Source organism: Octopus bimaculoides, chromosome 6 (genome assembly GCF_001194135.2).
Source record: "Octopus bimaculoides isolate UCB-OBI-ISO-001 chromosome 6, ASM119413v2, whole genome shotgun sequence".
Lineage (NCBI taxonomy): Eukaryota > Metazoa > Mollusca > Cephalopoda > Octopoda > Octopodidae > Octopus > Octopus bimaculoides.
In genome coordinates, this window is record NC_068986.1 from 89,335,952 (window position 1) to 89,350,242 (window position 14,291).

Below are 14,291 nucleotides of genomic sequence, written 5' to 3' on the forward strand. Positions count from 1 at the left end.
ATATATATATATATATATATATATATATATATATATATATATATATACACCTTTCTTTATTTCTTTCTTTTGTCTAAGGTCTCTTCTTCTTTCTCTCGCTCCACTCCTATCTCTCATTCCACCTCCTTCTCTCACTCTCATTCTACCTCCACTATCTATCTTTCTCTCTCTAACTAACATGTGCGGTGCGAACGATAAAACTGGTTTCTACTATATGAACAAGTATACAATTATGGAGCAGGCAATGCACTGTTAAGTATAACTCCTGCTTCTGGCTACAAATAATTTTCTTAGTACCGGAAGTATGAATGGATAGTTACAAATTGCAGTAAGGTGAGCTCACAATGTAAATAGTGACTACATTGACAGATATTTTAAACTGGTACATACTATTTTCAATACGAAAATTCGAAATATTTTCAAATTTACGGATAATGCTACGTTTCGTTTTTTAACTTGGAAGTAATTTTTACCAATTTATTTTCCTCATTTAGGCGCCTTGTCCTGTACAAAACGTGTGCTCAGAAACACAAAGACCATCATTGCATGGAAGCATTTCAAAGAAGATTTGAATCTGATTGCCCTAGTGAGATTATTATATTAATATTCATTTATTAATACGATAAATATATCTTTCAATTTGTTTTATGATGTAAAGTTTTAGCAAAATTTTCAAGAACTTTAAGAAGTAAACAAATAAAATATCAAACGTTTAAACCTTTCAGGCAAAGACGACTGCATGGAGATATACAAACGTTGTCCGATACCCGTAAGGGATATTCCCTTAGATGAATCAGTTATGAATGAGGAGGACTGCAAGTACATATATATTTTTTTACTCCTCTCACTATTATTATTACGTCTAATTACATCTAATATTTGCATGTTTATATAGTAGAATAACTAGTAAAATTTCTTACGTTGTTACAAACCTAGAAATACTTATTGAGGTGTACTGGGGTCAAAAGGAAACAGTTATCGATCAAAGAATGGTGCATATTCAGGAAAATATCAAATGATCCAGCTTTTAACAAATCCATAAATACGTATGTAATTTCAAATAAAATCACACGTCTTGTACTTTTAGGACAATAGTCCTTGAATGGATCGCGTTAGGTTTTAAAATATAATTCAGTGATAATGTTCGAAAGTAATGGTCGAAAACTGGGAGTAATGTTGGAAAGACGTGTTATTCAATTTTCTTTTTATTTACAAAAAAGATCAGAAATTCTTTGGTTGTGTGGTAAGAGGATTGCTTCCTAGCCACATGATTCCAGGTTCAGCCCAACTGCGTGACACCTTGGACAAGTGTCTTCTATTAAAGCCGACCAAAGCCTTGTGAGTGATTTGGTAGACGGGAACTGAAAGAAACCCGTCGTGTATACATATATATATATATAATTGTTCATAGAAAACCATGTAATCGTTACCAATATAGCAAGAGATTTCACTGCAAAAGTCTAAATTAGACTCCTTAGGGATCGTTCTTGGTTATATATCCAAAGTTTTAAATTTAAGAGAGAGATTTGACGCTATTATCCATTATTATTGTAATTTATTCCTATGTCAACATTTCTGTATAAGGCTATATTTGACTATCAAATTTAAGTCAAACATATAAGTTGCCTTACATGTCTTCAGGGAATACATTTGGGAACAAACAAAAATCAAACAAAAGTCAAGAATAGGAGATCAATGCCACATTTCTAGGTTTCGCCCATATTTAAAACTTTGGATATATATATATCAAAAATATTTCAATACAAATGTATTAATTTCCGGTAAATATTGGTGCCTTGTTGTACCACTCTTCTGAATTTATATATATATATATATATATATATATATATATATATATATGTATGTATGTATATGCATGTATGTTTATATATGTGTGTGTATGCATTTGAGTGTCTGTGTTTGTTCCCCCCCAATATCGCTTGACAACCGATACTGGTGTGTTTACGTCCCCGTAACTTAGCGGTTCGGCAAAAGAAGATGATAGAATAAGTACTAGGCTTACAAAGAATAAGTCCCGGGATCGATTTGTTCGACTAAAGGGAGTGCTCCAGCATGGTCGCAGTCAAATACTGAAGCAAGTAACAGAGTATAAAAGTAAAACAGATAATAGTATTAAAACATAATTTCAAAGAAACATTCCATATGAAATTTGTTTGCATTTTTGTCAAGTTATATCTTCCTTTCCAGAGATCTACTTATTAGAAATTAGTTTGTAAAACATATTTCCTGTTTCATTAGGAAATATTTTACCAATCCCGGTATAGCTGGCCAAATTAACTCCTGTCCAGATTAAACTTCGGTATTGTTTGGCCTAGGCCAGAGTATATCCGGTGGATAAACTGTCCTAGGCCAAAACTATACTTGGGGTGTAAAATAACCCAGGCTAGTCTATACCCCTCCAGGCCAAAATATTCCCGTTTAATGTTGTAGTCAATCTCAAACAATGTCTCGTTAATTAATGCGTATCAAGAGAGTCGTGAACTGTGATTTGATTTTAACAGTAAATTGGTTGAGATTTTTAGTTGTTAGCAGACGTGACAAATATTTGCTGTCTTTTATGAAAAAATGATCACAAACCCAGGATATTCGACCCGCTTAACTGAATCGGGGATACAAAATCTCAGTGGGTAATAAATGTATATAGTGCAAGATTTTAAACCTGCTAGATAACAAGATTGAACTACATTACATCGATGATGCAAAATATTGTCAAATATATTCAGGATTTTCTATTTTGTGCAATGATATTCCCATATTTGTATATTGTAGACGACTAGATAAATATGAAAGATGCTCAACTGAAGACCAAAGATGCAGTAATCTGTTCCAAACGATGTTTAGTGTCTTATGTTACAGTAAGATTTTTTTCATTAATATATTTCATTTTATTGGCGAACAGTCAGCATCCACGTAGTAAATTCCAAACGAAAACTGCATTTGCAAAATTACATTTAGGATAACTTCACTTCACTTCTTACTTCCTGATCGAGCAATAGAGGAGGCCCATGAACTGAGTTCTTGATTTCTCCAGCTGACTTTGCCGTGCGCGAGATCTGGGTTTTTTTTTCTAATAACATATGTGTGTGTCCACATTACCCCTACTTATGTCTTCTTTCTACCACTCAAAGTTTCTTAAAGAATGATTTTTGCCAGGTTAGTAGATCTTTCTGAATAAGCCCACCGTCTCACATTGCTTTTACACAGAATTGTTATATTATCTACTTCGATGCTACTGTGAGTTAGATGGGTTCGCGCACTTCTTCGGTGGTGATTTGGTCCATGTACAAGAATCATAGGAGGCTCCATCTTATTTCGATTGCATGTGTTTTTCCTTGTATCAAAGTTGTGACGATCCATATTTCGCATGTTTATGGAAGATTTCGGGTACATATGCTCTGCGGTACCTATACACTTTCTAATGTTAGTTTTCAACTTCAGACTGTAGGCTGGCAGAATCGTTAGCACGCTAGGTGAAATGGTTGGCGGTATTTTTGACTCCAGTTACTTCAACTGTTATTTATGCCTAGACTCTCACTTTTGGAGCAAGGTATCTCTTTTGATGAAACCATTTCTACAGCTTTTATTCAAAGCTATTGGAGAACTTACCAGGGCACCGTCTAAGTCAGCCAATTTATATATACTTACTGTCAGCTTATCAATTTTATTCAGCAAATATTAGCATTTTGATATTCGTTTCTCCGAATATACTTGTGCTTATATTATTTTAAGGGTAACGTTTACAAATTACATAAGTCAGAGGGCGAAGAAGAAGAGCCTAGTCAGTCACTCCTAATGTGACATAAACCTCACTTTTCGTTGTTGCCTTAACTTCAAGGAGTTGCTAAAATGAATCAGCTGCTTTACCCTAATGAATATTTTTACGATGACAAATCATTAAGCTCCTTTCTAAAGTCTATGAAGACAAGCTAGAATTTTCGTTCTTGTCCACTGTATTTCTTGTTGAAAAAGCGGTGTTGAAGACCTAATTAGTAGTACTTCTAACTTTACTGAAACCCGCCTGTTCTATAACTTTTTGAGTCGTTAATCTTTTCAGAGGGATTTTAAGTAGTATCTCGCTTGCAAGATTGGTCTTACTGATAATATGATCATTGTTGTAATGTTGGTTTTAGTACACTATGGAAATCAGTAACACAAAACTTCGAAATTAAGATATCTAGTATAAACGAATGGAGGAAATAACCTTCCATGAGTGACAGATTCCTATTGTCTAACAAGGAGAACGTAGACATATGCACACAGAGGTTAGATGCTGACAGAAAAATGACTAACCTGCTTGCTAGTATCGTAAAATTCCTTTATCTCCATCATACTAGTTATCCCCACGGTTTGTAGACCATTTCTGTTTCCAACGTCCGTAATTACACCAGTCGAACGGTACCCATTGGGAATATGAAACATTCTTTGAGGATTTGAACCTTGTTTATCAGTGGAGTTTTGCATTACACTCACTTTAATTTCTATAAATACGTACACATCCATGTGCGAACTAAGAACAGAACGTGTATATGTATATTCAAGAAAGGTTAGAATTACAGCTTTAATCTTATTGTAGTGATTACTTTCTTGCTATCCTATTTATATATGTTCCATTTTGAAGTCATACACCCCAACAGTACGGCTTGAGCACAGCTATCACAAGCACTACTTTACTGACATGCATCAATTAGAATTCGTACACATAATTCGAAAAGGGTGAGACACCATACGAAGTAAAGAAACTGCAAAGACCAAGGAATCTGCCTTCATCCTGCAATAGGATGTTCATAATTATGTATAAGACTCGTTGACATCCTATTAAAATGGCCTAGATGGATATGTTGAGTATGAACGCCACCACACTTGTATACCTGTTTTTCTTTCTACTACAGGGGAGTAGGTCTTTTCCTGGTCTGTGATCCTCCAGTGTTTTTGCATTCCATATGATAATTGGTCTGTCTTCAGAGAATCTCTGCCAGGTCATTTATCACATTCAGACAAATATAGTAGATATTGTTAATCTGGGTTGATACTATTGCGGTATATAGTTACTTTTTGCTTGTTTATTTCAGTGAGCTTTTTCCTACTTACCTTTTGTTTGTTCATTTCACTTGTTTATTTCAATGAGCCAATCCTTCATTTCTCACCACAGCTTATTTCTTTCAATTAGATTGTTGAAACGAGGCTGTTTCAATTCGTTTGAGAATTTTATCCTGGCTGGTGAATTAATTTTCGAAATGATACATTGTTTGGGGGCATTTACTTTTTCCCTCCAGCTGAGTAAGAAATTTTGGGGTTAGCTGACTACCAGGGATAAACATCCACTCCGCTTAACTAGGGAGCAGTATGCCATTCATCAAAGGCACTCCTTTAATTCAAAGCTACCCTATACTAAAAGCAATTATTATGGTTATTCCTGAAATCAATATTTTAGTAAACAATGGAGCGTTGAAAACACTCCTTGCAGTAGTGATTTTGGCTCATCATATCCCTAGAGTTTATCAATCGATTATCGAGTCGTGAGTTGATATGAAACCCCACTATATGATATGGTTGTATTTAAGTTAGTATAATTGACATTAGTAATTTTGTTAAAGTTACAATTATTTTATTAGTAATTAATCTATGAAATTTAAAGGAAAACTGAGACTGCGAAAATATGAACTATTCCTGCAACTTAACTGTAATCTCAAAGGATTAATTTCAATTAAGTTATATCGGGTCGTCAAAATCTAATTACACATTATACCACATAAGTAAACTAATCATGATTGCTAGAATCGTGGCTTTCTCCTGTTTCACAATCTTCCATGGTACTCTTTCATAGCGAATTGATAGAAATTTGTAGCGAATTGATAGAATTCAGATTAATTGGATGAGGACACATTTGATGTGAATATATTCATAATGATATATTAGGTTTAAAGTGCATAATAAGTTTTACTTTCACAATATAACAACTTTCTTTTCAGGGTGATATATATACCTGAAGGTTGAAAATACTAGAAGTACTACTGAGGTAAGTTCTATATTTCTAACATTAATTCATCAAATCGCATTATCAATTTCATATTGCTTGTACTTCATCATTACATCTTTTTCAATTACTGGGTGTTGAAGATATGACTTTTGCAGGCCCTCAATGCAAAGTGAGCTTGATGCAGCTGGGGTTCCATTTAAATGGCTGGGGTTCAATTCCTGCAGGAAAGAGATGAGCAGGGAGAAGATTCCAAATGGCCTATGTTCTGAAGAAGAAAGATTAGGCATGATGCTGTTGTGCGAGCCAGACACAAAGGTAACGGGAGGTGAAGAGACGAGAGGCACAGGAAAGCCAAATGGAATAGATACGGGACTAACTATCTCCGATGGTGTGAAGCTGTGATAACAGATTTAGAAAAGGCAGGGGGAGTAAACCTTTTGTATGTGGGTGATTTAATGTCAATACTCGAATATTTGTGAGTATATACCAGCAGCAATATCCGCGGCAGAGCGTGAGCACACTATTGTAGTCCTCATTTTCACTTTACCTTGTTTACTGTTGACATATTTTCTGGACTTGAAATAAAGAAGAGCTAATGAAGCTCCTCCACTATAATAAATCCCTTAAAATTTGGAGTGACTGTGAGGGCAGTAGCTCCCTTCTGCTCGGTTTCAGTGTGAACTCATGGTGTTTTCTCAAATAGCATATAATGTCAATGATATAGCATGGGATATATGAGCGATATCTCCTCAATGTGCCTGCTCACAACTATAATACCGCTCCGTTAATAAACATAATAAGATATATGCAATATATATTTAATATTTTGTTGTAATGTAGTTTCCATCCTACACAGCTATGTGTCAATATTAACACTAATGAAACGCCATCAAGAGATGTACGTAGGATTTCAATATAATATACAATGTCGTTACTCATGTAGTAACATGACATTTACATATTGATTGCCATTATTATTACTTAATCGTTAATAGAATAATATCAGTGCAACGCTTCATGTAGGTATAATAGGATATGATTTAAGTTTTATAATCAGAAAGCAGATAATACCTTGACCGTTCCAAGGCCTTTGAAAGTTAGAAGGCGAGAGGAGATATTTTCAATCAGAAAACTGTATGCTTACAATAGAATGAACTCAACTAAATGCATTTAAGAATCAATTGGTGATATCAAACTAAGTGTTTAATAGGACCGCTGTAAAAGTAACTAGAATTACATTGTGAACCAAAACATTACTTTTTGCAATTTCATTACCAAAGTCGCATTAATAGATAATACTGTATTGCATAAGATAAATATACCTTCTCTATTTTAAATCACTCTTCAAAACAAATGTTTATCGCTATATTTTTCCATTCTCTTTACAGGTCTTATTCCGATTAGCAATCAATCCTGAAGGTTATGGCACTCAATTAAAATTCCTATAAAATAAAATTGAATTTTTAAATAATTACCCGTGTGTGTGTGTTATTTTGCAATCTTCTTCAAATAAGGATAGTCGGTAAAAAATTCTACATCGTTATTTGATGTTGCTGTATGTGGTAGTGAAGGCCAAAGTGTGCAAATTCAAAAGTATCAGATATTCATAATGTAGGGAATATATATTATATATTCAGATATATATATATATAATGTAGAGACCACATTATTACATAGTGTAGTGACATAATGAAGGGATTCTACATTATTTATAATAACGACTCTACATTATATATAATGTAGAGTCAACGCCAAAGTGTGTAGATTGAAAAGTTTCAGATATACATAACGTAAAACTATATAGGGTTCAGTCCTTAAGCAGAGCTTTTATTCTGTATATCTGCCGTTAAATTCAATGACACACTTCTCTGTCCCAACTACAGTTACCATGTTTCAAAGCTACAGTAATACATATGTTAGATGCCATTGCTCGAGTAGCATGGTGTTGCTTCTGATATTTCTGTTCAATAGTAGGGCAATATTTCCTGTACGACTTTAACTTTTGTAGGGTGTAAAGAAAAACTGTAATTTATTTATCAGCAGAAAGGTGTTTATTGGTGAATATTTAGAACTTTTGCGTGGAAAAAAGTCTCGCATTGTAGTAAATACTAATATATCATGTTTGTCTTCTTAGTAAACTGGAACATGTAATACATACAAATATATCATCTTTATACTTTATCAAATACTTTTGGTCCACCTTGCAAACCAATAATGAAAGATCTTATGGTTACTGTTTAATAACTAAAGTATGTACAAACAATAGCATTACGCTGATATATTTGTTATTTGTTTTCTTAATAGAATTCTCACGTGACAAAATAAGTGAAACTTCTCAAAATGCGTGTAATATATGTTTATTATTGTCGGAGAACACATAAATGAATTGACATTATAAAATGTTCAATTTTATTTCCAAGTGTTTAAATCGTGAATTATATCAGGCAATTTATATTTCTAATTCCGTTAAGCACTAACTTTGTGGTAGTGCTTGAGATGTGGAGATAGAACTAATAAGTATGTGAATACTTAGTCATTGATTTACACTGTTAACCTCAAGATCAATATGCTGGAAATACTGAAATAAAACGTTCCTATGAAATTACAGAGTTTGAAATCTTTAAGTTTCAAATATATCAACAAACATTAGTGAAGAAAGAGGGAGTTTATTATTTTCAAAGCAAATTGATTATAACACATTGTTATATGATATACGTAAAATGTATAAACGAAATGCAATATAGCAATCGGATTTATCAATGTAACTATAATTTTTATATAATCACATTATCTATCAAAGAGTAAATTTGCATTTCGAGGAATTCTGGGAAGTAGTATGCATACGAATAATAAAACGTGAACACGACTGAAAACATATCAACATGCGAAGTAATGTAGAGATTACGCAAAATCAAACAATGGGAAGGTACTAGCAACTGGTAAAAGCACACTCATCTAGTCTAAACATTACCTGGGAAATGTAAGGCGTTAGAAAATATATTGAACGCCTTGCCGAAGAGAGGACACCGTACTGACTCACTGAGTGGAAATCCGTTTTAACGGATAATATCATTAAAGTACTAACAAACATTATGTAAAGAAGAAAAAATCATAAACGATTAATACAAAATCATCATGAATATATATCTGAATATGTGTTCAGATCATATGTGAATATTCAGATCATATTCGCATCATGAATATATATCTGGTTTCGAAAAATCATTTTCAGAAGATATGAATGGATGTTGCGAAGTGTTAAATCCCAGGTAGTGTGCCTACAAGATAGTAACTAGCTGATAGTACGTGTATTCACTTTGTCCTTGAATTCTTCAAGAAAACTGCGTAAAAATTTGTAAATAATTTAAGTTCAAATTACGATAAACGCAAACAAACAAACGAAGTTTGCTTTTAGGAGCGTTGAGATGTCTTGGAAAGTTAAAGAAGTGATTTTAAATTCTCAAACGCAGGATAATGCTAATAATATAGCCTGAACAGGATAAACTACCCCTATTTTGCAGAAAAAAAGTGTAGGCGGTTAGCTATGAGACGTAAATAAGTTGCACTAACATCCTGCGCGTACACCGAGTACATTGGCATAGATCTAGAATTGCTTCCTTGAAGTGTACTAGATTTAACGGGAAAAAGTAACAGATTTATGCTATCGATCTAAAAATGACACATATCGACGAAAATATGACTCGAACTAACAACTGGTGTATCATTAAATACATAGACACATGTCCACAAATGTGCGATTACAACGAGGCTTCTTAAAAGATTCACTCTAGTTATTTCTTATACTGTTTATCGGTGAGCACATGCTTTTTCATGTCAGAACATAGCAGATTTCTTCCACCTAGACGATGCCTTATTCGTAAACACGGAGCTGTTTCAATTCCTCTGGAAATATGTTTTACTCTGACCGGTGACATTGTTATGGAAAGGAATCATCCATTGGTGACATGTTAAGTGCACATTTTATTTTGTTGTACACATCGGCAGAGTAAGAACTTAGAATTTAGCTGGCTACCATTGATAAACACCATCCTTCAAAGATACTACCTCAATTCAAGCCTGCCTTACACAATGAATAATTATTAGTAGCGGCACTCGTGAATATTTCACGGAATTAATGGTAAACCTATTTCTACAAATTTCATTCAAAAAACCTGAAAGCGTGGCCTGTGTTGTGTTTGTATGGAAAGATAATCGCTTGTCTGCTACTCATTGAAAAGTGAAAGAAATTGGAATACAATGATTATTTAATGCACTTTATATACACATTTTATACACTTTATGCACAATTTCATAGACTTAATACGCAGCACTCACAAAATAAAATTTGACTCTTATTTTTCTGTTTTTCTCATATACAAAAAAAAATATCCCGTAAATATGATACAACCTTTAGTTAAGTTGCATATATCTGCCACGTAAATAAGCGTGAATATTTCACGGAATTGCACTTATACGCATACGTTAAGTGATAGGTGATACAAAAAAACACTTAGTACAATTTTTTAAAAATTACTTTCCCTATCCAATCACCACAACCTCCATCACCACCATCACCGCTACCACCCCCTTCATCTCTCTCTCCCTCCTTTCTCTCCCCTCTTTCTCTTCCTCCCCTCTCTCTCTCTCTCGCCCTCTTTCTCCCCTCTCTGTCATTCTTTAACCTCCCCATCAGAACATCACCCCCTGCTAAAATCATTACTTTTCCTCTCCCTCAAGTCATGGACGCTTCTCTCTCCCTCTTTTTCTTTCTCTCTCTTTCTGTTTCACTCATCGCGTTATTCTCTTTTATTCTCTCTTTTCTTTCTCTCTTTCCTTTCAACTAACCACGTGAAAGCGTTACAATTGCATCCCCACGGGCTAAGTAACGCAATAACAAGCAGAATTATTACAAGATTATCATTTCTAAAAATCAATTAATAATGTAGCACTGAAAGCACATTTTTCAGTGGTTTTGGCCCAGTAATTTCTTTGAGTTCGTCAATTGATGTTCGAATTATAAACTGGTATGATAACCATAGACAAATTGGTATCCATATACTAATATAAGTCCATATAATTAGCGTTAGTAATTTTAATTAAATGTACACGAATTTTATTGTACTTAATACATAAAACTTGAAATGCGAAAATGTGAACCATCCTCAGAATTTAATTGTTCTCATACAGTCAAAGAGTTAAATCCAATTAATTTGTAAAGTTAGCCAATCGTCAGAGCCAGACCTAAATCACAAACTTACGCATTATATTACTGATTGCATCCAATTAATATATTACAGATTCCTTGGATGAGGAGATATTTTATGTGAATATATTTATAAAGACAGTTTCTATTAGCTTATAGTTTGCATTAGCTTTCGCTTTTACAATATATCAAACTCTTTTTTTGCAGTTTGGACACAAACCTGAATATAGAAAACACTGGCTGTACAAGTGAGTTAAATACAATATTTCTAACGCTAATTCATCAACGTTACTGTGACTGTAATGTCAATTAAAGATCGCTTTGATTTCATTATAATTTTGCTAATATTTTTAGTTGCTGGGTGGAGAAGATGTGACTTTTGCTGACCCTCTGTCTTTAGTGAGTCTGGTGCCGTTGAGGGCCCATTTCAACTTTTGTATTTCGATTCCTACAGGAAAGACAAGAGACGCGGGAGAAATTCCTAATGGCTGATCTTCTGGAGTATAAGACATGATGCAGCTTCGTGAGAAAAGTAAACTGGTTGCGAGGAATGGAGAGGCAATTGAACCGGGAATGCTTGGTTGGAAGGAGTACGGGAGTAACCAGCCCCTGGAGACAAGCTTTTATAGCAGTTTTAGAAAAGACGGGGGAGGTAGGCGGGATGTCTGTGAGTGAGAGCCTAGAGCGCTTTTGTGAGTGATGTCACGCCAATTAGACGAACAGCTATCTTGAGGATGCGATCGATTACATAGAGGCAACAGTATTCCAAATACTGAGTCAATATTTCATTGTGGTCACCACTTTAGCTTTTCATTTTTAAGGGTTGAAATATTTTGTAAGCCTGAAAAGAAGAGCCTGTCTTAAGAACACTGGCCTAGTTGTGTTAAAACTGACTTCTCACCAAAGGAGAACCTCGGCGATAGTGTAGACCTCTAGAATTTGGAGCCATTGTGAGGGCTCTTGCTGAGAGCAGCTCATGTTTAGTGTGAGCATGGTATACGTGAGCGAGGTCTCCTCAAAATGCCTGCTTATAACTAACAAACCACTCAGTTAAAAAATGTGAATAAAATATGTGCAATATATATTTAATAGCCCATTATAATGTGGTTTCCATACTTCTGGAATAGCAAAGTGATTACCTCTAATACAATGACATCAAAAGAACTAAAAAGGATATCATTATATAATAAAACTTACTCATGTGATAACACGAGATTCTATTATTGATAACTTTGATTATTCCTAAATTATTACAAGAATATCAATGCAATGTAGTGGTACTTCACATAGTTACAATGTGATATAATTTAAGTTTTATAGTCAAGAAGAAAACAGCCCCTTGCTGTGTGAAGGCCACTGAAAGTAGTTGGAAAGGAGATATTCTCAAACCGAAAACCTGATGCTTACAATCAAGTGGATTTTACTAAAAGCATTCAAATACCAGATGGTGATGTTAAACTAAGTAAGCATTGTCATAATAAACAGCCTCTCATGATGAACCAAATCATTACCATTTGGAATATCATTACAAAAATAATACAAGCTGCGGCAAAATGATCTGACACATTTGTAGGTTTAATAGAAGTAAAATAAAGTAAAGAACCAAAAATGGGTTTTTATTTTCGCGATGTACATATAATGCCATTTTGTTTCAATAGGTGCAATTTGTGATATTTTGTTTCATTTTGTTTTCACTTGCCGACATGTATCGGACGGGTGACCATCGCGCTTTTATTTTAGAAACGTTTATCAAGAACAACGAATCCGTAACTGCAACATGAAGAGCGTTCCGTGTGCACTTAAAGTTAGGTGGACACGATCTCGTACCTATTAATTTGGGGTCCGTACTTCTTTGAAGAAGACAATGTTATAGTGACTGTGAATTCTGATTGATTTTGTGTGATGCTTGAGACTTTTCTGAAACCGAAATTGAATGAACTTGATGGGAACAATGTTTGGTTTCAATGCCCTTCCTGAATTTCTTGAATGGGATTTCTTTTCTGGTCGAGAGGTACTGGCTTCTTTATATTAGGCAAACAATGGAATTACTGTAGTCACATCACCTCAATTTACAGCTTACCGGTTTAGCCTCTCATCAATCTGGGCTTGTATTTTTGCACGTGATCATTGTGTGTCTGTTTATTTCATAATCGTGTGATTCTATAAGTCATTCCACATTCATCATTTATGGTTTTTAGGCAATTCTGTATAGCATATGTGTTGATCACTAACGTTTTCCCATATAATTTTGTTCTTTATGTTCTCGTGCAATGCTATACTTCCTGGTTATCAACACGCACTAACATCAGGAGCAATTGCATTGTACTGCACAATGCAAAATGAATTATCATGTGATTGAATAATACACAAATACGCGAGCTCTTCGCTTAATTCTCAAGCCTACTCAGCCTAACACACTATGTACCAAGGCTGCACCCATGAACTAAATGTACAATCCAGACATGCTTTCACTGTGCCTGTTTCACTCAATTTCATTCACAGAGCTTGGATTAACTCGAGGCCTAAGTGAGAAGTACTGCTCCAAATGCCATACAGTGGGATCAAACTTGAAACCGCATGATTACGAAGCAAACTTCTATATCTGTACCTAAAAATTGTACTCTCTGACATTCATACGCATATACAGTGGTGTGTATTCTAGAGATATACGCTTGTGATATAGCCACATTAAAATAATGTTATATTTCTGTGTCTTATTTGTACGCGTTTCATTACGATTGTATATGAGTCTGTATTTTTTTTTTTTTCGATTTTGTTGTGGGTGAATACGAACGTGAGTTTTTACGAGGTAACCAAATTCTCTGATTTCTAGTTGACTTTTCATATAACTACTCGCAAATGGAGATATGAAATGCTTGTTATTATACACGCACAAACACTCACATATACATATATATATATATATATACATGTACCTACAGGGGACATGCACATATATACACACATACACACACGTACACACATGCTCACACATATATACACACATGATAAAAGTAACAACGCAAAAATAAACGTATACATATATGTATGCCTGAATATATATAGGTATATATATATATATATATATAT

The 14,291-nt window shown here is 34.2% G+C and overlaps 1 protein-coding gene across 1 annotated transcript in view; it reads left to right on the forward strand.

Annotated features, from left to right (window-relative positions):
• The window catches only part of LOC128248050 (uncharacterized), a 56,380-nt gene extending 48,921 nt beyond the window's left edge, over positions 1 to 7,459 (forward strand). Inside the window, exons 22-26 of the mRNA XM_052968442.1 lie at positions 495 to 586; positions 726 to 819; positions 2,791 to 2,876; positions 5,991 to 6,037; positions 7,387 to 7,459. Coding sequence (XP_052824402.1) covers positions 495 to 586; positions 726 to 819; positions 2,791 to 2,876; positions 5,991 to 5,995 — 277 coding nt within the window. The 3' untranslated portion in view covers positions 5,996 to 6,037; positions 7,387 to 7,459. The remainder of the gene's footprint in view (positions 1 to 494; positions 587 to 725; positions 820 to 2,790; positions 2,877 to 5,990; positions 6,038 to 7,386) is intronic.
• Positions 7,460 to 14,291: the final 6,832 nt, after the last annotated feature.